At 42.4% G+C, this 24,603-nt stretch overlaps 1 protein-coding gene and 1 long non-coding RNA gene across 4 annotated transcripts in view; both read left to right on the forward strand.

Moving 5' to 3' along the window:
- The first annotated feature begins 7,004 nt into the window (after window positions 1-7,004).
- Window positions 7,005-24,603, forward strand: part of BAZ1B (bromodomain adjacent to zinc finger domain 1B) — a 73,978-nt gene continuing 56,379 nt past the window's right edge. For all 3 annotated transcript variants that reach the window (XM_064593129.1, XM_045875549.3, XM_064593130.1), the window contains exons 1-3: window positions 7,005-7,466; window positions 15,972-16,088; window positions 20,130-20,274. In XM_064593129.1, the coding sequence (XP_064449199.1) occupies window positions 7,360-7,466; window positions 15,972-16,088; window positions 20,130-20,274 (369 nt within the window). In that variant the 5' untranslated portion in view covers window positions 7,005-7,359. The remainder of the gene's footprint in view (window positions 7,467-15,971; window positions 16,089-20,129; window positions 20,275-24,603) is intronic.
- LOC135364583 (uncharacterized) lies at window positions 7,474-11,699 on the forward strand. The gene is made up of 2 exons (XR_010411988.1): window positions 7,474-8,475; window positions 8,913-11,699. It is a non-coding gene; the product is annotated as an uncharacterized LOC135364583 (long non-coding RNA).

Raw genomic sequence — 24,603 nt, forward strand, 5'->3', positions numbered from 1 at the left:
AGCAGGGGGAGCTGTAGGCAGGGGAGAAGCAGGCTCCCCACTGAGCAAGGAGCCCGATGTGGGACTCGATCCCAGGACCCTGAGATCATGACCTGAGTTGAAGGCAGAGGCTTAACCGACTGAGCCACCCAGGTGCCCCCAAATCTACCATTTTAACCACTTAAAAGTATACAGCTCAGTGGCACTAAGTACATTCGCGATATTGTGCAGTCGTTACACAGAGGCCAGGAATCCTGTCCGTCAGGAGACAGGCTGGCAAGGGAGTAGACCTCTACATAGAACCTCCTAGAGTGTAGTGTAGTGTAGGGAAGTGCTGGAGTGGAGCCCACGAAGGAGCATGTGGGATGATGAAAAAGATGTAGTAGAAACCATCCTCTTCTCTTGTTGACTGCCACTTCAGCACCACTTCTCATTGATATTCTAAGAATCCAGGCTAACCATCTCCAGCAGCATCCCAGAATCTTGATGGGGTAAGGGTTAGAGAAGAAAAAGACAAGAGGAAGCATCAAGCCATGCAAGTTACAAATAATTCAGAAAACTGCCTCTGGGTATCAGTAGGCCCAATGCATATGCACATTTGAATTATTAAGAAAAATAGATATGAGCCCGCTAACTAAATTCATTGAATATGAATAAGCACAAAGGAAGATCAACAGAGCTCAATGGCTTTTGCACAGAACCTTGGAGAATGGAAAAGTTGAGGGCACGGAAGCAGATTTCCATGCCTTAGTTATTGGTCGTCTTGGAAAATGGCATTTATTTTACAAATATTTGTTGCAAGTGTATTCTGGGTTCTCTGTATATAAAGTACAACTGGTAGACAGGTGTCTGCCTTTCAGGAGCTTACAGTCTGGCGAGGTAGAGAAGGAGCATGTGCCACCGGGGGCAGAGAAGGTAGAGGACTGTGAGGGTCCAGAGAGAAACTTGGAGGCTTTGAGATCACAGAAGGCTTACAGAAGAGGTGGCAATCGAGGCTGGGCCTTGAAAATGTTCTGTGGTTATGAGGAAAGACCACTCCGGGCAGGTTAGCATGGGCAAACAAATAGAGGCAGCGAAGCACTGGGTTATGTGTAGGGAGTAACCAGGGAATTGGGTTTCTATTTTCTCCAACTTTTTGAGACTTTTCAAAACTAGAGAGAGCTGAAAAAGATAGTTCAATAAACTATGTCTACCCTTCATCTAGATTCACCAGTTACTAATTTTTGGCACATTTGCATCTCAATACACGTTTCTTTCTTTCTTTTTTGGGGGTGGGTGGGTGAATTACTTGAAAATAGGTGGCTGTCATTCTGACACTTTAGCCCTGAATACTTGAGCCTGTATGTCCTAAGAACAAGGACATTCCTCAACATGACCAGAGTATCACCATCATACCCAAGAAATTTAACAATGATACAATAATAGTATTTAATATGAACATATTTAAATTGCCCCAACTGTCCCAATAATAGTAGTAGTTCCTTTTAGCCCCCGTCCCCAGATCCAGGATCCAATCCATTCATTGCATCTAGTTCTCATGTCTCTTTAGTCTTTATGTATATATGTATGTATGTATGTATGTATGTATTTTAAAGATTTTATTTATTTATTTGATAGAGTGAGTGCACAAGCAGAGGGAGCAGCAGAGTGAGAGGGAGAAGCAGACTCCCCGATGAGCAGGGAGCCCTATGCAGGGCTTGATCCCAGGACCCTGAGATCATGACCTGAGCCGAAGGCAGATGCTTAACCAACTGAGCCACCCAGGCACCCCTATTTATTTATTTTTAAAGATTTTATTTATTTTAGAGGGCAAGAGGAGGGGGAGGGACAGAGGGAGAGGGACAAGCAGATTCCATGCTGAGCGGGGAGCCAGATGCTGGTCTCGATCCCAGGACCCTGAGATCATGACCTGAGCCAAAACCAAGAGTTGGACGCTTAACTGACTGAGCCACTCAGGCGCCCCTAGTCTCCTTTTAGAACCTTTTTTTGGAGGTGGGTAGCTTGGTGTCTCTCGTGTCATTGATATTTTTGAAGGGTCTAGGCAATTATTTGTAGAATGTCCCACAAACTGGATTTATCTATTTTCTAAGGATTTCAGGTGAAATGTTTTTTGGTTAGAATACTACAGAGGTGATACGTATTTTTCATTGCCTGTATCAAGAGAAACGTTGTTGCCTTGTCTCATTTTTGGTAATGCCGAGATCATTTGGCTAAGGTGTCTGCCAGACCTTCCCACCTTCAGGGCGCTTTTACATAAATAATCTGTTGGGGGCTGATAATCTTAGACCATTCACTTAGACCAGTGATTTTTAGTATCCATTGATGATCTATTTCTGAATCAGTTACTTCACTGGAGTTTGCAAAAATGATGAGTTTTCTAAATCTTTGTACATTCATTCATTGGCAGCCTTCTGTAGATAACAGATTTCCCTTCTCTCCACTTCTCTTTCTCCCTCCCTCCCTCCCTCCCTCCCTCCCTCCCTCCCTTCCTTTCTCTCTGAATATTACTACAGGCTCATGGTTTCCCTTTACATTCAATGTGTTAACAATCTGTTGCTGTCATTTTTTTAAATGTTCAAATTGTCCTAGATTCAGCCAGTTAGAATCCCTTCCTGCTGGCTCCTGTGTCCTTTTGACATGTCCCCATCACTATTTGAGCACCTCCTTACTTTCAGGCACAATATTCCTGACTCACTTTGAACTTTGCCAGCCCCAGTCCTTTTTCCCAGGAACCCTGGATCTTTTTAGTGGAGAATGTATTTAGAAACCTAGATAAACCTGGGCGCCTGGGTGGCTCAGTTGGTTAGAAACCTGGATAAACCTAGTTTACTGGAGTAGGGGGTTCAAGGGAAGTTAAGACTGAGGACAGATCCCGGAGGGCCTTGAAGTCTAGGCCAAAGAGTTTGGTTTTACTCTGTTGGCTTTAGAGAGCCAACCATTGAAAGCCGAGAGCAGGGGGGTGATTGTAGTGTGCAAAATGCCATGGAGAGGAAAGAGCAGGTGGGGGACATACTGGAACACGAAAAGTTTGCACGTATTGAGAGGAAACTATAATTCTGTCAGTTTAGGGATAGTGGTGATACGTACATAGAAAATGAACTGAAAGCCTGAAGCAAACCAGCAAAGACAAAAGAAGAAAGGAAATGTGATCAGACCACCACGTGGATCATCTGAATAATACATAATCATAAGTTATACAGTGAATAATGATTTAACGAATTGCAATATTTATTTTGGGAATATGATTGTGTGTGTGGTGTTTGTGGGGGATGTAAGAGGGGTTAAGTCCTCAACTTCCATTCAAGAAAAGTCAACAGCTAATACTAAAACTGAGAAGCTAAAAAATAGCAACATTCATGTTTAGAAATATGGAAGTAAATATTAAAGAGGGCACGTTCTGCATGGAGCACTGGGTGTTATACGCAAACAATGAAATATGGAACACTACATCAAAAACTAATGATGTATGGTGATTAACATAACATAATAAAAAAAGAAAAACAAAAAAATATGGAAGGAAATATTAGCGGAAATAGCTGTTAACCTTAAAAATAAAACTGTTCTTTATTTTACCAGCAAAAATGGGTTTATTCAGGAATAGAAAATTGCGATTCAGAATACACAGGTTACAGCAACACCATAGGCATGTCTACAGAACAAAGCAGAGGAAACCTTTATAGAGAAAAGAGAGAAGTTGGGAAGGCTGTTATAAACAACAAGTCCATTGGTGGAAACTGGGAGTTGGAAGTGTAGTGGCTTCTCATTGGCTGAGTGCTGACTCTCTCATTGGCTGGGCTGTTACTGGGGGAGGAGGAAAGCTTTCTTCCTGTTGCTGGGGTAGTAAAGTAGGGGCTTCTTCCTGTTGGGTGTGCAGTTTACCAGTCATAAGTTGTGAGAGCTCCCCTTCTGGCCTCCTGATTCCATTTTAAGTGAAATTTACTAATTTTAACACAGTTTAACAATTTGAAAATGGGTGCTTACGGGAGCCGGAAGTGCATGGGGGAGAGTGCCCCACAGCTGCTTTTTGTAGAACTAACTATTTGTTGTTGTTTAAAGTACACTTACATGTTTCCTTTTGGGAACTACGTTCATTTTACCACCATAAAGATATAATTTTGATGTAGTTTAAAACATTTTAAAGGAAGAAAGTCATTATAGTAGTAGTTTTGGCCAGAAAAAATAAAGGCCTGAAGTAGGATGTCATGGGGATGGCAGGAAAGTGATAGATTTCAGGCAGGTAGAATTGCCATTATCTGGTTGACCCCGTGGCTGTGGAGCTCAAGAGAGGTCAAGCCTGAGCCTGTGACGTTGTGAGTGGGGCACTAATAGAAATGAAAACCATCCAGATAAAGCAGATGATGGAGGGAAGGAAGATGGTGAGACTGTGGGTTTGGGATATTTTGAGTTTGAAGATCCAACAGGACAGGGAGGAAAAGACTAGCTGGAACTGTCTGAGCAAGGGTTTGTGTCTGCATCAATGAAGGAGGGGTATGTGGCAGGGCACAGCTCCACATGACACAGACCACAGAAACAGATCTTGCTGACTGAGCTCATGTCCTAAAACTACCCAGTGAAGATCCGCATAGGGAAATGTGCTATGCTCCTCCAGACAGTCTTATTACTGCAGCTAAGCACCCATAGCTGACTTGGAGCAATAGAAGCTTTGGTGCAGATACCTGGAAACTACACATTTTAATCTCGGCCCTTTTTTATTAACTTGTTTATTCAAATGTTGGGAAAGAAAACACACTGAACAACAAATTTTGCTACAGTTATGATTAAAAAAAACCTCGAGAGTTTAGTGAAAGCGGATGTGGGTTGGAACAATCCGGAAAAGGCATTAGGAAGGAAGTGTGGGATTTAGATGCCCAGAGGAGAAAAAAGTACATTTCCGACAGTGGGTAGGAATAAAGCTAAGGAATTCTGGGAATTAGAAGGAAGTAGTCCACTTGGGGCTTGCTGGGTCAAGAGCTTGAAGACTGAACAGGAAGAGTAAACTTGGAAGAGTTTTGTCTGCAACTGGAGTCAACAAAAATATTAGAGCAGGAAACTGATAGTTATGTAAACTTAGTCTGTTACACTTTCTTCTTTCTTTTTAAATTTATTATTATTATTATTTTTAAATAAGCTCTAGGCCCAATGTGGGGCTTGAACTTATGACCCCGAGATCAAGAGTCGCATGCTCTACCAACTGAGCCAGTTGGTACCCCCAGTTCTCCAATTTTAGATCTCTGCTTTAGCAATACTGGGGCTGGGTTCTAACCTGCAGCGGCCCCAAGCGCTGAAATGATTATGGTCCCTATTCTCATGTACAATTAGCTTTCTTTGAAATATCAAATATTTCCAAAATGTGTTTCTTAATGTTTTTGGAGTCCTTACTCTGTGTGTAGTCTGCTGTTAGGTACCTGGTCCTGCAAATGTCCATCCCATTAGTCACCTAATCTGTGCCTCTCAAATCTGTCTCCCTTGATCTTATTACATTTGGGTCCCTTGGTATCCCTGCCACAAACTACTACAGTTCCTTCTAAGTGGTCACTCCAAGCATCACATGCTGTGACCAGGATGATCCCTTCCTTTGCCACTCATCTCTTGATACTTTCCACCTCAACACCCCCGAAGTTTTAGGTATGTTGTCTTGAATTTACCAAGTCGGCCCTGCTGTTCCTTCTTACTAGAACGTTCGTCTGTCATTTCTCTGCCTAGTGAAGTGCTACTTACCTTTTCACAATCAACTCAAGTGCCCTGTCCTGAGGTTGCTCTTAACCCTCCTAGAAGAAATGGCTACTGAAGGAGGATGCCCTCCCATCTCTGCTAGGGGATCAGGGGAGGCTCCGTAGTGAAAGAACTTACGTCTTACTCAGGGGGGATACTTCTCACCTCAAGATGAGAAGAAAAGAAGAAAAGGGCCTGGCATTGGCATGCGCCATGGCTTTCAGGGACACCTCGCAGTCTAACCCCTAAGAACAGGCTGGGAAGCTATGTTCTGAGGTCAGTGAAGATCTTTGGACCGAGGGAGACGATTTAATAGGGAGAGAATTATGAATGAGTGTGTTTCGGGTTGTACTCGATAGCCAAACACATTGCGGACTATGTGGGTGTAGTCTGCTTGGAGAAGTAGCTGGAATGTCCTCACTCTCCAGGCCGTTAGTGGTGTCTTCCTACTGTGCACTTGGTACAGCACTCATCACAGGACTGTCCTTACTTGGGCCTTATTTTTTTCAGGGCAGGCTCTTGTATTTTTTCCCTCCTTAGCTCCCAGTACGGGCCCTGAACACTGGAGGTGCTAGTAAGGCTACCTGAATTAATGGATGTATCTTTAATAGGTACGCCATTTAATATATTTTTCCAAAGAAGCTTCTCTATTATCTTTTCCATCAAGCGCCTAAAAACAAGCATCATACTAACATCCAGGTCTCAACCACACTCTCTTCCAGAAGAAGTTAACTTTGGGGTGAGCAATGCTGAGGCTCCAGCTGTCCTTCAGTAGAACCTCCGCGTGGATAAGGTCTTGGGTTTCTTCCCGCCAACCCCTCCCCCCTTCTGCCCCACCCGCGCATCCCCGGGCGTGGCCGAGCGCGGCGCCTTTAAGGAGGGGGCGGAGCACAAGTGGAAAGACAAAGCCCCTGGCCGCGCGCTCCCCCTCCCCCTCCGGCGCACCACACGGACAGTGGTGCCCGGATGTCGGTGTCGCCGTCGGTGACAGATGGCGCAGTGTCTGTATATGTTAAGGGGCTTCTCTGGCCTGACCTCTTTGAATTCCAGGCCTTTCGGTCCCCCGCTGTCCCCCATTTTCAACTCCGCTGCTGGAGGCCCGCAGGCCTGTCACCAGCGCTTACATAACGTGACCTTTCACCTCTTCATACTGCCCTCTAGTGCGCTGCAACCCAACTACGCGGCCGGGAAAGGGGGTGGGACCCAAGCGCAGAGCGGCAGCTCCCCTGAGCCAATAGACTGTGAGCGCTGATGAGCTCTCCGCCTATTGGCGCATTCGCCACCGGCGCCACAGGGGAGCAAGTTAGTGTGTGCGCTGGCCGGGCGGGGGGGAGGAGGGGAATCTCCCGCCATTTTTCAATAATTTCCTCCGGTGCAGCTAAGGAGGAGTCGTGACTGCCGAACGCGGGGACCCGTAGCGAAGGTTGGGCCGGAGGCTGCCGGGCGGCGCGGCGGTGTGCGTGGGAGTTCCGTGTCCTTGCGTCCCGTTGCATGGCCCTCGCGCGGCCGCGCCAGCACTGAGGGAGCCGACTTCGCGCCGCCCTCTCACCCCTCCCCTCCCCCACCCCACCCCCGGGAGCCAGGCGCTCGCTCCGGGCCGCGGGGCCTAGTGTTGCGCCGCGGGCTCTCCGAGGAGCCGCCACCTTCCGGGCCGCTGCCACCTCCGCGATGGCGCCGCTGCTGGGCCGCAAGCCCTTCCCGCTGGTAAAGCCGCTTCCCGGCGAGGAGCCGCTCTTCACCATCGCGCACACTCAGGAGGCCTTCCGCACCCGGGAGTATCCTTTCCAGCCTGGCCGCCAGGCCGCCCGCGGGGTGGGGCGGGGTGGGCCGGGGGGCTCGTCGGGGCCGGGAGGGCCGCGCAGCCGGCGCCTGTGGCAGCTGTCAGCGCGCCGGCCGCCGGCGGGCCTGCATCTCGAGCCGGAGCTCGAGCCCGCCGTTCCGCGGGGTGGGGGCGCGGGCCGGCCCGGAGCCCCGCGCTCTCCATCCTTTCCCCGGCTCCGCACTTTGTCCCCGGGCCTCGCTTTCGAGGAGCGGCCCCCCCTGCCCCGCGGTGGCTTTAGGCCTGGAGTACGGACGGGAGAGGGCTTTCTCTTTGCTGCTTTTTCTTTCTTCTTAAATTAAGCCTTCAACTTAAGTTTTTGAAATTGTACCCACGCGGCCTCGTGATCCGGCTTGTGCAAGATTTTTTGTGCGTTTTCCCCGGATCTCCGCGGGGGCTCTTGTGTTTTTCTCCTCCGGAGTGGAGACTTGAGGCCGGTGATGAACTGACAAGATTGTGAGGCACGTAACCAAGAACGAATTTCCAGACGTAGGGGAAGGGGAAGAAAAAGTTACCTTGGAGGAGCTGATGCCTGCCTTCCCCGGCACGCACAGGTTTGAAATGCTGACGATTTAGAAGGAGATCGGTATTTGTTTTTAAATAAACATTTAAAAAATACGAAGGTATACTTAAAGTTTTTATGTTGTATCTTAGGAACAGGAGACTGATGTTTTAAAGAAGACGCGTTCTCTTTTCTAATCGTTGAAGGTTCCTTGCACAAGCTCAGAGTCTTTTAGTTGTATGACTTATTTACTTTTCTCTTTTATGGATGCCAGATGAGTCCTTTTTGAAGCTTCATTGTAAAAAAGAAGTAGATTTCTGAATCACGCTTTCTTTAGTGTATGGAAAGCTTCAAGACTGAAGGCCACTATATTACTGAGTTTCATCAGCCCTTTTCCTTTGGAAGGACTGGATTTCTTAGTTTCTCTTTGCTTGCTTGCTTCCGTATGGGAGGAAGTGCCCAGGTGAGCGATGTCATTTGATTTCATTTCTCTTTGATCCTCTCTTTAATACAATCTTTTGCAAGATAACCTAATGCTTGTTCTGATGCAGTTTGTGGAGTTGGGTGTTTACATACAAAAGGACCTGGAAAATGAGCCTGTGCCATAGGAAGGCTCTTGGAGAATTATAGCTGTAGCATCTTGTAGCTGAAATGGATCTTGGGGATGGTCAGGTTCTGCTGCCTCCTTTACCAAGTGGGCCGAGAGGGTTGAGGTTGACTTGTTAAAGGTCAAACACTGAAATGGTGAAAGTCAGGGGTAGAATGCAGTACTTTTCTAACTTATCCCTGTAAGTAAATCCAGAAAAGAAGGCAACTTCGATGTCAGTTTGTGGTGTGAGGTAAGGTGCATTTCAGGGAGGGGTTCAGGTGGTAATCTGGTTCTTTTTCTTGTCCTGTTAGGAATTCTGGAAAGCTTTGGAGAAGTACTCCAGCTACACTGAATACAGCATTATTCGAACGGAGTCCTACTTTTTTATTTTTATTTTTTGAGATATTTAAAAACATCGGTGGGGTAAAAAATTTACTGTGGGGATCTGCCATATCCTTTTCATATATTATTTAAATACCATTTTTTGAGCACTTGATGGGTACTCACTAATATTATCAGATGTTTATTTTTCACGTCTGGTTCTAATGTGGTATAAGAAACACCCAATAGAGACAAGCGCAAAGTCTGTGATAGGTATTGAGCCATGTAAAAAATGGCTGTATATAGTTAATTTAGAACTGGCAGCCCAGGCCTTTTTGTATCATTTACTGAAATCATTGAAATGTAATGATCTATATGAAGAGATTCTGTTAATGATGACAGTTGAAAATTGAAACCTGAAACTTTTTAAGTGTTAGGTATTTTTAAAAAATTCATTTAAAAAATTTCCTATACTGGTATTTAGAACGCTTTTTAACAAAGGAGTTCTTAAATTGCGTTGCACATTGAGGGGGAAATTGCTTCCTTGGGAATTTCTACAAGTGGAAGCACTTCGAGGATGGTTTTAAACAATTGTACTGTGTGGTTGGCAGGTTGGCGTATTTATTAGGCTCTTAGTGTTTTCGTAGAGAACAAGTATGTGGTTGGTTAACAGCTGCATTTGAAGTATGTTGTTTCCGCTTCTTAATTTACATTTACAATTCTGTTTTTAATAGAATTTGATACTTGAATTTTCTAACATCTGCCTTTTGATTGCATGTATATGCAATAGCACATCAGTGAGATATTTTATTAACTTAAAGCTGTGAGTGTTGGTATGTTCTTGAAGGCATTATCGTACCTCCTCATTAAACTTATAGTGGTAGTTGGGAATGATGCACACCTTTAATGACCGTGTTCTATATATTGATGATTATGGTTATTGTATTATAGCTTTGAATCTATGGTACATTACTTCCTAGGTTAGTACTAATGCAGTACATTAGATCTTCCTTGGAAAGATTAACTTGATCAGAATCAATTCTTGATGTGATTATCTGGCAATAGGATAATCACAGTGGCCAAGTCAAGATGGGTTTTGAGGAGGAACTGAAGCTACAAGCAACCTGCTGTGGGCTAATGTTTTTGTTGTATTGCTTTAACTGTCCTTCTCTGTAAAGCATAGAAACAAGTATTTCATAACCTTTGTAGCCTCGATATATGAGAGCTTTTAAATAGTGTGATGAGGAGGGGCTGTTAGAACTCAGTTAATCTGGCACTAGGCAAGAGTGACTAGAGCATGTTTTAAGAGTTGGACTTAAATTGTAGTTGCAAGCCAGGATTTTATTGGACATTGGAATAGTGAGTTCTTATGTTGATTTTTATAATGTAATTTCTTTAAAGAAGTTACACTAAATGAGAATTGCTTTTAACTTGATGACAGACTGTTCCAAAGACAGAAAAGAGAATAAAAAGCAAATCTTGAGTTGGTGCTTTGTCATTTCACGTAGAACTCTTAGGGTTATAGTTATTCTTATTTAACCTCCATACTTTTCTGGGCCACTTCCTTTCAGGCTATCAAGTACTTTATTGAAAGAAACAATCCTTACAAGGCTAAAGAGAACAAAGAAACAGCATATTGTGGTAAGGAGGTAGCTCTTGAAATCACAAAAAAGTAGATGGTAGTGAGATATATAGGATTTGAGAATATCTTGTCATTTATAACTTACACAGTCTTTGGAGAATTGCTTTGACATTTTGTCTGCAATTATATGTGCAACAGTGGCTGGAACATAAAAACCTCAGTTGGCATTTGCTCTGAGTAGTTATTTGAGTGTAAGTGACTTATTTTGGTAACCTAAAATCTGAAATAGGATTTGGAGGCAGCTGACCAAATATCCTTGTAATAGGCTTTTTTTTTTCTTGATTTTGACTCTTTTCGCTCTTTCTCTTAACATAAGTCAAAGTAATAACAAGAACAGAGTTACATAAATTTAAAAATACCCAATGTTGGGGTTGTAGGAATTTTAGTTTTGAATTTTTGAGATTAATCTTAGGTGACTAGTCAGGTTTTTTTTCTTTTTAAGATTTCATTTATTTATTTGAGAGAGAGAGACACAGCGAGAGAGGGAACACAAGCAGGGGGAGTGGGAGAGGGAGAAGCAAAGCAGGCCTCCTGCTGAGCAGGGAGCCCGATGCGGGGCTCGATCCCAGGACCCTGGGATCATGACCTGAGCCAAAGGCAGACTCTTTTTTTTTTTTAAGATTTTATTTATTTATTTGACAGAGAGAGACATAGTGAGAGCAGGAACACAAGCAGGGGGAGTGGGAGAGGGAGAAGCAGGCTTCCCGCGGAGCAGGGAGCCCGATGTGGGACTCGATCCCAGGACCCTGGGATCACGACCTGAGCCAAAGGCAGACAATTAACGATTGAGCCACCCAGGCGCCCCCATGACTAGTCCGTTAAAGTTGTCATGTATTGTTAGAGGGCATTCATTCATTCCTAGATGTAAACCTTATTAGGTAGATAGTCCTGTCTAATAGACATATAATGTGCCAAATAAATAAAATCTTTTTTTTAATAAAGATTTTATTTATATGTTTGTTAGAGATAGAGCGAGAGCACAAGCAGGGGGAGCTGCAGAGGCAGAGGGAGAAGCAGGCTCCCCGCTGAGCAAGGAGCCCGATGTGGGCCTAGATACCAGGACCCTGGGATCATGACCTGAGCTGAAGGCAGACGGTTAACCAACTGAGCCACCCAGGCGTCCCAATAAAATCTTTTTTTTTAAAAAAAGGATGCCTGGGTAGGGCTCCATCCCAGTACCCCGGGATCACGACCTGAGCCGAAGGCAGACGCCCAATGACTGACCACCCAGGTGCCCCAGCTTCTTGGATTTTAAAACTTAAAAAAAAAAAAAAATTTTTTTTAAAGATTTTATTTATTTATTTGAGAGAGAGAGAATGAGAGACAGAGAGCATGAGAAGGAGGGGAGTCAGCGAGAAGCAGACTCCCTGCTGAGCAGGGAGCCTGATGCAGGATTCAATCCAGGACTCGATCCCGGGACTCCAGGATCATGACCTGAGCAGAAGGCAGTTGCTTAATCAACTGAGCCACCGAGGCGCCCCAGATTTTAAAACTTGAAAGAAGTTTTCTATAGCTGGAGTAAAGAAGTGGGAATGGAGATTGAGCTGCTTAGTGGGGCTGGACCACATAGGTCCTTGGGAGATAGGTTGAGAAGTTTGGACTTTACCTTGAGTTTATGGGAGGCTGTTTACAGATTTGAACAGGATAGAAGCAGGTTCTTGGGAAGCTCACTGTGGCTGCAGTGTTGAGAATGGATCTGCAGCCTAGAGACTAGTGGCAGCTAAACTAGTGAGGCCATTATTAAGTAAACTAGGCAACAGGTATGGGGGCTGAACAAATTTACTAGCCCTTGAGGAGAGAAGTATATAGATTTCAAAATAAATTAGGTAGATTTGACGGGATTTGGTGATTGGCAAGGAATCAAGGATAATGTTTTGGTTGTCATTTGGTTAGTGGGTCATTCTCAGATAATAGAGAATGCTGGAAGAGGATCTAGTGTTTTTGTTTTGACTGGGAATGGGTGGGGAGGGTAGGAAGTGAGTGTTTAGTTTGGATGTTCTTCTATTGAGTTGCTTTGGATATCCAAATGGAAGTGTCTGTATTGCTAGTGTATTACAGGGGCCTGGAGTTCAGAGAGGAGACTGAGCTGGTGATAGAAATTACTAGAAATTACTAGCATATAGATAGTCATTGAAGTTATGGGAATTGATGCGGTCACCCTGAATGAGAATGCTGGACTGATAGTGATTTTTCAAAGGAGGGTGAGAAAGATATGTATCAGAGTAGGAGAGACTTTTATTGTTTGCAAAAAGGCATAATCAGTAAAAAATATTTGATATTTAAATATGTATTGTTTGGGCGCCTGGGTGGCTCAGTTGGTTAAGCGACTGCCTTCGGCTCAGGTCATGATCCCGGCGTCCCGGGATCGAGTCCCACATCGGGCTCCCTGCTCGGCGGGGAGCCTGCTTCTCCCTCTGACCCTCCCCCCTCTCATGCTCTCTCTCCCATTCTCTCTCTCAAATGAATAAATAAAATCTTAAAAAATAAAAAAAATAAAAATAAATAAATATGTATTGTTTGAGGAAAATAAAGTTTCTCCCTTTTTTCTTCTTCTTTTTTTTTTTTTAAAGATTTTATTTATTTGAGAGAGAGAGAGAGCACATGAGAGGGGTGAGGTCAGAGGGAGAAGCAGACTCCCTGCTGAGCAGGGAGCCAGATGCGGGACTCAATCCTGAGACTCCAGGATTATGACCTGAGCCAAAGGCAGTCGCTTAACCAACTGAGCCACCCAGGCGCCCTCCCTTTTTTCTTCTTAAAAGAATAAAAATCATGGAACTTGCTCAACAAAGTCTTGATTGGTGGAGTGATTTTCAGTACTGTGGGAGCCAGAGGATTGCTTCCCAGTGTGAACATATTTGCATTTCAGGGGCCTGAGAGCAAATGAGATTTTAAAGTAAGAAGAAGAACTGGGTTTAAAAACAAGTAAGATTGAGAAGAAGGATGTTTGGGTGAGAAGCATAAAAGATCAGAGGATTACCAGTGAGGCCAATTGAAATGTTTTAAAATATTTTGGCTAGCTGAGAAGTGAGGATCAGAGGCTGAATTTGAATAATGGCTCTGTTGTGGAAGAGGAAGGACTGAACTGAGCCATAGATATGTGATTGCAATTCGGGACTGAAGAGCTGAGGATGATTCCCTGGTTTCTGACTGGGACACTAGGGCCTTTCAGTGGCATTGGGAATAACTGTTAAGGAGCAAGCTTAGGAGGGAGGGAAGAGGTAATAAGAGTTTAGTTTAGAAAAAGTTGGACTGGAGGTATCATTGAGGCATCCAGGTGATACCAGCTGGCCCTGTAGGTCTAGATCACAGGAGGATGACTGGGCACATCATTCCTACTTTTAAAAATAGCAGCTAATAACAAAAACTAAAATTCTTTCTTTAGGACATGTTTGTTTATCTCACATTCTCTCTGATTACACAGTGAATTTCTTCAATGTAAGTAAATACTGTGTTAGAATGTTATCAAGCTTTTTGAATGTTTAAATCTATTTACTGATTCTTTCTGTCATTATTTTACCTCTCCTTCCCCAGTGCAAACAGATAAAACCAGAAAACAAATTTATCTTGTTGATTAGTTATGGTAATGTCACTTTGGAAGCCATGCTGTTTCCTTTTCTCTGTAAGTTTTTATAAATTTTCAGTGAGATTGAATTTACATAGTTTTTTTTTTTTTTTTAAGATTTTATTTATTTATTTGACAGAGAGAGACACAGCGAGAGAGGGAACACAAGCAGGGGGAGCGGGAAAAGCAGGCTTCCCGTTGAGCAGGGAGCCCGATGCGGGGCTCGATCCCAGGACCCTGGGATCATGACCTGAGCCGAAGGCAGACGCCTAACGACTGAGCCACCCAGGCGCCCCCCAGAATTTACGTAGTTTTATATGGAAGCTTGCCTCCTGGTTTTTGCTGGTACTTCTTTTTTGTTTAGTCATTTAAATATATTAGCACCATTCCCCCTGCCACCCCAGGAAAAAAGATTTACTGTTTTGTGTTTGGCAGATCCTGAGAAAGATACAGTAAGGGAAGGCGCTTACACTGTTGGCTAAAACTACTCTTTTTGGATTACCTCTGGATTTGTCCCTGTCGTCTGTCTTTTCACTGATTATTAACCCAGGAAAACAAAGAATCTCCATATATTAAAAATGAATTACTTGTTTAATTGTAAGGTAATATTATGGATGAGCTGTTTAAATACTTCTATTTCAACTACTATAAAAAGTGTCACTTGGAAAGTACAGAGATTGGCAGCTAATTCTCTAGTTGTGTCAGTTTATTTTCTCGGGTAGCATCTGTTGCTGTGCGTAAAGTAAATTAGTTGTCATTTGAATTTGAATGTGGCTGTCTGGTAGTGAATTCTAGTTGAGATGGTGTGGAAAGTTACCATTTATATGGCACTAATAGGATGTTCTCTTCCTTCATCTGCCTTACAAGGATTGAACAGTGGTAAATGACTTGTGAGTGTAGTATTATTGGAGACAACATAAAGCTTGGGTAAATATGGTATCAAAATTATTTTTAGGGCTTTATGGAATTTATTTTTTAAACTCTAAGGATCAACAGGTGTTTCCGAGATAGACTGGAAGGCTTTCTAGGAAATGGATCATTAGCATATGCACAGGGTTATTCCAAACTGCCTATGAGACTGGGGTAGTTCATCTTTCCATGGAGCAGATTCTTAAGCTTGCTGACCATCTGAGTTCTGTGACAATTCCACATACCTTAAATTCTTATCCCTTATGATTTGTGTTTAATTTACCTTTATTTTTTCTTATAAATTTCCAGTGCCGTGGGAATTTTCTTGACATGAAACAGGTGATTTGAAGAAATCACATTTATAACAAAATATTAATTAAAAAAAATTTTATTTTAGGGCGCCTGGGTGGCTCAGTTGGTTGAGTGACTGCCTTCGGCTCAGGTCATGATCCTGGAGTCCCGGGATCGAGTCCTGTGTTGGGCTCCCTGCTCGACGGGGAGTCTGCTTCTCCCTCTCCCACTCCCCCCCTCTTGTGCGCTCTCTCTCTCTCTCTCATTCTCTCATTCAAATAAATAAAATCTTTAAAAAAAATTTTATTTTAAAGTAATTTCTGCACCTGGTGTGGGGCTCAAACCAACAACCCCAAGGTCAGGAGTTGCATGCTCCACCGACTGAGCCATCCAGGTGCCCCTAAAATACTAGTATTTTATCTGTTAAAACAAAAATATGACAAACCATTTAAGTCATTCTTTAGCTTTAATCATTTTATTTGGATTTGCCACTTGAAAACTCTAATTTCAATTTTAGCTTTTTATGCTGTACAATTATAGAAAGGATGCTTTAGTTTTTTTTTTTTTATGTTATGAAGTATTTTATGGATATGGATAAGTTGTCTCTGTTGCTTGAATATTGTTTTCCTGAGCCATGGCTAACAGAGAGTACGAGGCCCGCCTGGAAAGGTACAGTGAGCGCATTTGGACATGTAAGAGTACTGGAAGCAGTCAACTAACACACAAGGAGGCCTGGGAGGAGGAACAGGAAGTTGCTGAACTGTAAGTAATAGAACCATTGCCCTTCTAGCACCATCTTCATATTATTAGGAAAGGGGGGATATTAACAGTAAAGCAGTATTTATATTTAAATTTATGCGCATACATTGGAATACATTACATTAGTGTAATGTGTTGGTGTCTGAGTGTCCTTGTCTAGTGGCATTTTGCTGGTAACAAAGTATGTGGAATATATAGTTGTGTAGACTTATTTAGGTATTTGCCAGGCTTTTGAGTGTTCTTGCTCTATTCTTCTACCTTGAAAATACTCTGGAAATGTGGTTTTTGTTTTGTTTTGTTTATTGTTTTAAAAGATTTTTTATTTATTCATTTGAGAAGGAGAGAGTGTGAGCATGAGTGGGGGCGGGCAGAGGGAGAGGGAGAAGCCGACTCTCTGCTGAGCAGGGAGCCCGATGCGGGGCCTGATCCCAGGATCCTGAGATCATGTCCCAAGCCGAAGGCAGATGCCTAACCGACTGAGCCACCCATGCGCCCCTTTTTTATTTTTTTAAAGATTTATTTATTTATTTATTTGACAGAGAGACACAGAGAGAGACAGGGAACACAAGCGGGGGGAGTGGGAGAGGGAGAAGCAGGCTTCCTGCGGAGCAGGGAACCCGATGCGGGGCTCGATCCCAGGACTCTGGGATCATGACCTGAGCCGAAGGCAGACGCTTAACGACTGAGCCACCCAGGCGCCCCTTGTTTTGCTTTTAGAGAGAGCAAGCACATGCTTGAGGGGTGTGGAGGGGCAGAGGGAGGAGAGAGTCTTAAGCAGGCTCCATGCTCAGTGCAGAGCCCAATGTGGGGCTGGTGGGGCTCGATCTCAACAACCCTGAGATCATGACCTGAGCCGAAATCAAGAGTCAGATACTTAACCAACTGAGCCACCCAGGCACCCCTGGAAATGTGATCTGAGCAAAGGAAGTTGATAATAATCTAGAAGTAATATGGAGGCAGCAAATTAGAAAGTTTTCTTTATTTTGTGGTCTTTTGAAATTTAGGACAGTCTTTACAGTAGCTATCAAAAATAAACACACTGGGATACCTGGGTGGCTTGTTGGTTAAGCGACTGCCTTCGGCTCAGGTCATGATCCTGGAGTCCCTGGATCGAGTCCCGCATCGGGCTCCCTGCTCGGCGGGGAGTCTGCTTCTCCCCCTGACCCTCCCCCTCTCATGCTCTCTGTCTCTCATTCTCTCTCTCTCAAATAAATAAATAAAATCTTTAAAAAAAAAATAAAAATAAGAAATAAACACACGGTTTGAAGACTGTTTATCTAAGTAGGGTGGTTGAATGAGGTGTCTTTAAAAATCCTGTCTATGTTCAAGTACCTACCCATCTGGGTATTCTCTCAGAGAAAACAATTTGGTCAGAAGGAACATGCAAAAGATACATGGAAATCAGGGATGATAATAAAACAGAACTCAATTTTAGGAATTGGGCAAAGAAGCTTTTTCTGTGCATTTTTCATCGACTTCTCTTGATAGCAGATAAATAGAGAGCATACAGTTGAGTAATCTGATACTGTTCTGCTTTTTTGCTGGTGTGAGGGCACTAGGTTCAGTTGAGATTTGGTTCTAGTAATGGCTCCATCACTAATAATTGTTGAGTCTGTTAACCTGGTGTCTGTTTCTTCTTTGCTTGATCACTTACAATGTTCCATTTTGGATTAGTGCAATTTACATATAAGTTTCGTTTAGTGTTTTAGACCAGGCGTTAGCTAGCCTTTTCTGTAAAGTGCCAGTTAGTAAATACTTTAGGGTTTGTGGGCCACATGATTTCTGTCTCACCTATTCATCTCTGACATTGTACAGTGAAAACAGCCATAGGTAAAAGTGTAAATGAATGTGAATGACTGTAAATAAAAGAAAATATTATTTACAAAAACTAGTGGTAGGCTGAATTTGGCCCATGGGCTGTTGCCGACCCTCATAGTAGCTTGTAGACTTCCTGCGGGCAGGTCTCATATCTGACTTATTCTGGAATTGGTTACAATGGCTAGGCACTCTCCTCTGCACTACATAAGCACTTACTGCTTGCTCTTTGCAAATAGAGATAATGCTACCTTTTCTGGGTGTCTTTTTGGGACAAAAGATATGTGTGTGAAAATTCATTGTAAATAAAAAGATGGTAACCATTAACCTATAATAAAGAGTATGAAGAGTACTCAGGAGGAAGTCAGTTATTGTTACTGGTAATATGATTATGTACCAGAAAAACCCAAAGAGAATCAAGTGAAAAACTGTTAGGAATAAATAAGAGAATTCAGTTTCAAAATGTAAATAAATTGCTTTCCTACATACAGAGAGACAGTGGGTATTTAGAGGCTAGAGACTAACCTGGAGTTGTTAGGGAAAACTTCATGGGTCTTATTGAGGAAGGTGACACTTGAAAGGGTAGTTTGTACCAAATTATAGAAGACAAGAGGAGACGTTTGTATTTAATTCAGTGAACAGTAGGAGGACAGCAATAATTTTTGAACAGGAGAGAGACATGGGTTTGGAGTTAGGCTTTGAGATTAATCTGGAAGCGGTGTGTAGGATGAGTTAGAGAAGGAAGAGCAGGTGGGAAGTTGATGTAGGCTTGCTAGGATAGTATTCAGGTAGAGAGTCATGGCATTTTTGGGAATAGAAATAATAAGAGGGATTCTCTAATCCTTCCTGAAAAGAGGGGTTTTGGCCTTAATTTTGGAAAAGCTCTATAAGCTTTCTTCTTGGAAAGTCATAATATACATTAGCATATTAAGGATTTTCAGAAGACTTCCACTAAAGAAGCTGTAGCTTGGTTTAACCTTGTGGGTTTCAAACTTACTTGACCTTAGAAGCCATTACAGCAGAGGTTCTGAAAAACACAGTTGGGGCATGTTTTATGTGATTTGATAGTGAACAGAATATAGGGCGTGATGGGAGGGATTACTGAAAAAGTATGGTTTTACAATTTCTATTCAAAGCAGAAATCACTTTTTTCCATTTATAAAAGTAATGCATACTTGTTATAAGAATGTAAGCAATACAGAGTTAATATAAGGATCTGAACATCACTGTCCAACCTCACTCCCCAGAAGTAACCATGGACAGTGAAGTTTTAAGCCTATTGACTGGGAGGCTTGATGGACAGCGTGCATTCTTAGGGGCCGGGAAAGGCCTCATGGAGTTAAGGAAGTCTGAGGACATCTTGGGACGATGATTGAGCTGGGAGGGAGGATGGTAGGAAGAGGAAAAAGGTAACAGCCTTAACAAAGGCAGAGAGACTGGAAGCTTATTGATGGACTGGGGAATAGCAGATAACTCCATAGGTAAATTGTAAGGCAGTATACTAAGACTTTAAGGCTAGCAGTCAGTTGGAGGAACGTTTTTAGTTACAAACCGCACAGAGTGACTGGGAATATCATGATAGTAAGCGTAATAGGCTGTCAGCCTTGCATGAGTGTCATGTTGCACTCTTCATTTGTTCATGTTGGGTATGTTAATTAAAATTCTTTTTTGCTAGTTTAATAAGTGAAAAGTAGTACTTCATTGTTTTACTTTTGCAAGGGCTTTGGGGTTCAAGTTATGGTTCCAACATGTTAACCCTTCCTGATTTATTTCCCTTGTTCATAAAGTGAAAATTCTAGACATGTCACAAGGTATTGTGAGACCTAAACGAATGAATGCATAGGAAAGAATTTTATTGACTGAAACCTAACACAAATAGAATCAAGTTATGGGCTTCTAAGAAACAAACAAAAAAAAGGGTAAAGGATATGAATAAATAATTCACACCTAAAAAGGGAAGTCTGCTATACAAACAAATGGGAAAATGTTCAGCCTTACTGATGGTGTGCCTATTAATTTTATTTTCCAAATGAGAAAATTAACCTGGATAAGCCCATCTGACAGAGCTTTTTACAGTTCCTTCTTTGTCCTGCATGCCACATGGTTTTTAAGCTTTCTATTCCCCAGTGCCTGCTTATATTTGCTAAAGAAAGGTTTGCACTAACTTGAATTAATTCTCTAGATAGGTTTTTGTGCATTTTCTTGGTAACTAATAACATGTTTGTTTAGTTTGAAGGAGGAGTTCCCTGCCTGGTACGAGAAACTTGTTCTGGAAATGGTTCACCATAACACAGCCTCTTTAGAGAAATTAGTAGATACTGCTTGGTTGGAGATTATGACCAAATACGCTGTGGGAGAAGAGTGTGATTTTGAGGTAAGCCCCTATTTTTTTTGGTACGATTTGACTCACTAACCATACATTGAGATTAGAGCTTCCAGCATAGATTACAGAGTGTAGTTCTGTGTGTAAAATTGTGTTATATTTGAAGTCTGCTTTACTTAGTATCAGATACTGTAAGGACCAAATTTTAGAACTATATTCATTGTTGGGAATGTTTAATATTATGTTAGTATTACGGTAATTATTGGGACGCCTGGATGGCTCAGTCAGTTAAACATCTGCCTTTGGCTCAGGTCATGATCCCAGGATCCTGGGATCGAGCCTCGAGTCCAGCTCCCTTCTCAGTGGGGAATCTGCTTGTCCCCCTCCCTTTGCCGCTTTGCCCCTCCACCCCTCCCCCCGCTTGTGCACTCTCTCTTGCTTGCGTGCTCTCTCTCTCTCTCTCTCTCACAAATAAATCTTTAAAAAAATATTATGGTAATTGTTATACTATGTACCATTGCATCCTTGTTTGCCCTGTTTTATCCCTTTTTGATAACTGCTATCTTGGCTTTTTTTGGTTGTGTAATTTTTTCAAAGACTTTCAGATAATGTTTAATCCAAATCTGTGGTACCAATAAGCAAAGAATGTCATTTCAGTACAATAGTGAGTGAGTTGACTTTTTTCTTTTCTTTTTTTTTTTTTTTACTAAATTTGTTTTTTTAATTTTCTAGTCCAGATAGCACAAGGATAACTATGACTAAAGTAAAAACCTAACACTAAAGCAATCCCTATATAATCCTTTGAAAGCTTAAAGTAAGATTCAGGAAGAAGGGAACTAACATTTGTTAAATATCTGTATGTACTGGATACTGGGCTGATTGCTTTGCTATAACATCTTGCAGAATCTGCACAGAAAATGGTGAGGTGGTAAACAGGCTTAGATATTTATCTATTTTTTAATTTATTTTTTCTTTTTTATTTAAATTTAATTAACATATAGTGTATTATTAGTTTCAGAGGTAATTTAGTGACTCATCAGTTGTGTATAACACCCAGTGCTCATTACATCACGTGCCCTCCTCAATGCTCATCACCCAGTTACCCCATCCTCCCACCCTCCTTCCCTCCAGCAACCTTTAGTTTGTTTCCTATAGTTAAGAGTCTCTTATGGTTTGTCTCCCTCTCTGCTTTTGTCTTATTTTTCTTTCCCTTCCCCTGTGTTCATCTGTTTTGTTTATTAAATTCCACATGAGTAAAATCATTTGATATTTATCTTTCTCTGACAGACTCATTTCACTTAGCATAATATCCTCTAGTTCTATCCACATCATTGCAGATGGCAAGATATCATTTTTTTTTAATGGCTGAGTAATATTTCATCATGTGTGCGCGCGCATGCTTGCTTGTGTGTGTGTACCACATCTTCTTTATCCATTCATCTGTCGATGGACATCTGGGCTCTTTCCATCATTTGGCTGTTGTGGATGTTGTTGCTATAAACATTGGGTGCATGTCAGGCTCAAGTATTTAAATAACTTGTTTAGGGGCTCCTGGCTGGCTCAGTTGGCGGAGCATGTGACTCTTGATCTTGGGGCTATGAGTTCAAGCCCCACACTGGGTGTAGAGATAGCTTAAAAAAAAATAGCTTTCAGATTGATTTTTTTTTTTAAAGATTTTATTTATTTGTCAGAGGGAGAGAGAGAGTGAGCACAAACGGGGAGCGGCAGGCAGAGGGAGAAGCAGACTCCCCGCTGAGCAGGGAGCCCGATGCGGGACTCGATCCTAGGACCCTGGGATCATGACCTGAGCCGAAGGCAGTCGCTTAACCAACTGAGCCACCCAGGCGTCCTCAGATTGATATGTTTTAGTTAAGAGTAGTTTCAGCTGTATGTAATGAAATAGCTGACTAGCAGTGTCCAGTACTTCTCAGACTTTAGCCTAAATAAAATCACTTGGAGGACTTCTGAATATACATTCTTGGGCACCATCCCCGAGGGTAGGGCCTAAAAGTATGCAGTTCTGACCAGCTCCGGGGTGTGATAATGACACTCTGGGGACAACACTTTGAGTAGTATTGGCTTAAGCAATGAAGACATTTGATTATCTCACATAGTAAGTCTTAGAGGCAGGTGGTACCAGATTTGGCATAGAGGCTGGATAATATTGTCGAGGACCTATACTTTGTTATCTTTCTGCCTTTCTGCTCTTCTCTTCTCAGGGTGTTGGGTTTTGTCCTTAGCTTTGTTGCCTCTTGGTTGTGAACTTGTGACTGTACTCAGAGTGAGAAAATGCTTACCTAAGCATTGTAAGAAAATGATTACTAGAAGTGTATACTCCCTCCCCTCCACCCCGACCCTTGTCTTTACATGTTATTGGCTAGACTATGTCTATATAACCATCCTTAGCTGCAAGGGGGCTAAGAAAGTGAATATTGCCTTTTTTTTTTTTTTTTTTAAGATTGATTTATTTATTTGAGAGAGAGCTCAAGAGAGAGCATGAGCTGTGGCGAGGGGCAGAGGGAGAGGGAAAAGCAGGCTCCCTGTCAAGCAGGGAGTCTGATGTGGGGCTCAGTCCTAGGGCCCCGAGATCATGACCTGAGCTGAATTGAAGGCAGACGCATAACCAACTGAGCCACCGCCCCCCTCTTTTTTTTAAAGCCTCAGAAAAAGCAGCCTGGCAAGAGAAAAGAGGGAGGGGAATGGCTTAGGTAGCCCAACGGTAGCCAGTAAGTGATGGGACAAGGATTCAGACTTTTGTCTTTTTGTGTGGTTCCAAAGTTCTTGTTCTTTTCCCTAATTTACTTTGACTCCCTGGAGCTCCTAGCTAGTTCTTTTTGTTATATTTGTAATGTCTGTGGGTTTTAATCACATACTTTACATTAGTCAGAGTCCTGGCAGGAAACAGATGGCATATTCAAATAGTGTAATTGAATTGAATTTAATAAAGGGACTATAGATAAGAGACAACAGTGTGATCTAGGTTAAGGAAAACTAACAAGGAAAGGTTAAGTACCTGATTGCTATCAACAGTAGAGAGACTACCACTTCAAAACCCCGAAGAAACAAGGGAGGGAGTGGGTACTGGAATTAGAAAAGAGTAATGTAGTTGTAGAAGAGTACTTTGATAGTAAGATGTAACCAATTTCCTAGGGAGGTAGTCAAGGGAATAAATACCCCAACATCACTTTTCTTCCACCATCTGATTTTCTGCTCTTGCTTCCTATGGGTTGAACTCACCAAAATCTAGACAAGGGAGCCCTTTGGTGTATGCCACAAAGATCAGCCTGTATAATACAGGACAGAGTAAGGTAGAGAAGAATGGAGACCGATTTGGAGTGGCAAAAGGAAAATATGCTGTACACATCTGCAAGGTGAAAGAGGAAAAGTTTGACGAAGGGGGAGAGAGAAATTAGGGAGATAAGTATGCCCATAAACATATGACAAAGTGTTTAAACTCATTAGTAATCCAGGAAAGCAAATTAAAAGCTAGCAAGACCATTTTATGCATATCAGATTAGTAAATAAGAAAAAGTCAAAATAATGGCAAGTTTTGACAAGAATGTGGAGCTGCTGGTTTACTACTAACTGTTTTGATAAACACTTGAGCATTACTGAGTACAATTGAGTGTGCACATACCTTTTGACAAAGGATTTTTTTCTTAAATATCCTTTTAATAACTAATAATGTTGAAGATCTTCTCATGTATTCGTTGCTATGTTTTTATTTATATTTCTTTTGGTGAAGTGTCTTCAAATCTTTGTCCCTTTTTAAATTGGATTGTTTTCTTGTTTTTGAGTTTTTTTTTTTTTCCAAAGATTTTATTTATTTATTCATGAGAGACAGAGAGAGAGAGAAGCAGAGGGAGAAGCAGGCTCCCAAGGAGCAGGAAGCCCGATGCGGGACTCGATCCCAGGACCCTGAGATCATGACCTGAGCCGAAGGCAGACACTTAACCATCTGAGCCACCCAGGCGCCCTCTTGTTTTTGAGTTTTAAGAGTTTTTTATTCTGGGTACAAGTTCTTTATTAGGCATATGCTTTGCTTTTGCTCCCAATTAGGGTTTGTGTTTTCATTTTCTTTCTTTTTTTTTTTTTTTTAAAGATTTTATTTATTTATTTGACAGAGAGAGAGAGAGCACAGATAGGCAGAGCGGCAGGCAGAGGGAGAAGCAGACTCGCTGCTGAGCAGGGAGCCTGATGTGGGGCTCAATCCCAGGACCCTGGGATCATGACCTGAGCCGAAGGCAGGCGCTTAACCAACTGAGGCACTCAGGCGCCCCTGTGTTTTCATTTTCTTAACAGTGTCCTTTGAAGAGCAGAATTTTTTAGTTTTCATGAAACTGAATAGAAATTTTGCAACTATACCAGGGCACTTGGGTG

This window comes from Mirounga angustirostris, unplaced genomic scaffold (genome assembly GCF_029215605.1).
Source record: "Mirounga angustirostris isolate CCGP_5_RB_7025 unplaced genomic scaffold, mMirAng1.0.hap1 SCAF_5, whole genome shotgun sequence".
In the NCBI taxonomy this organism is placed as follows: Eukaryota; Metazoa; Chordata; class Mammalia; order Carnivora; family Phocidae; genus Mirounga; species Mirounga angustirostris.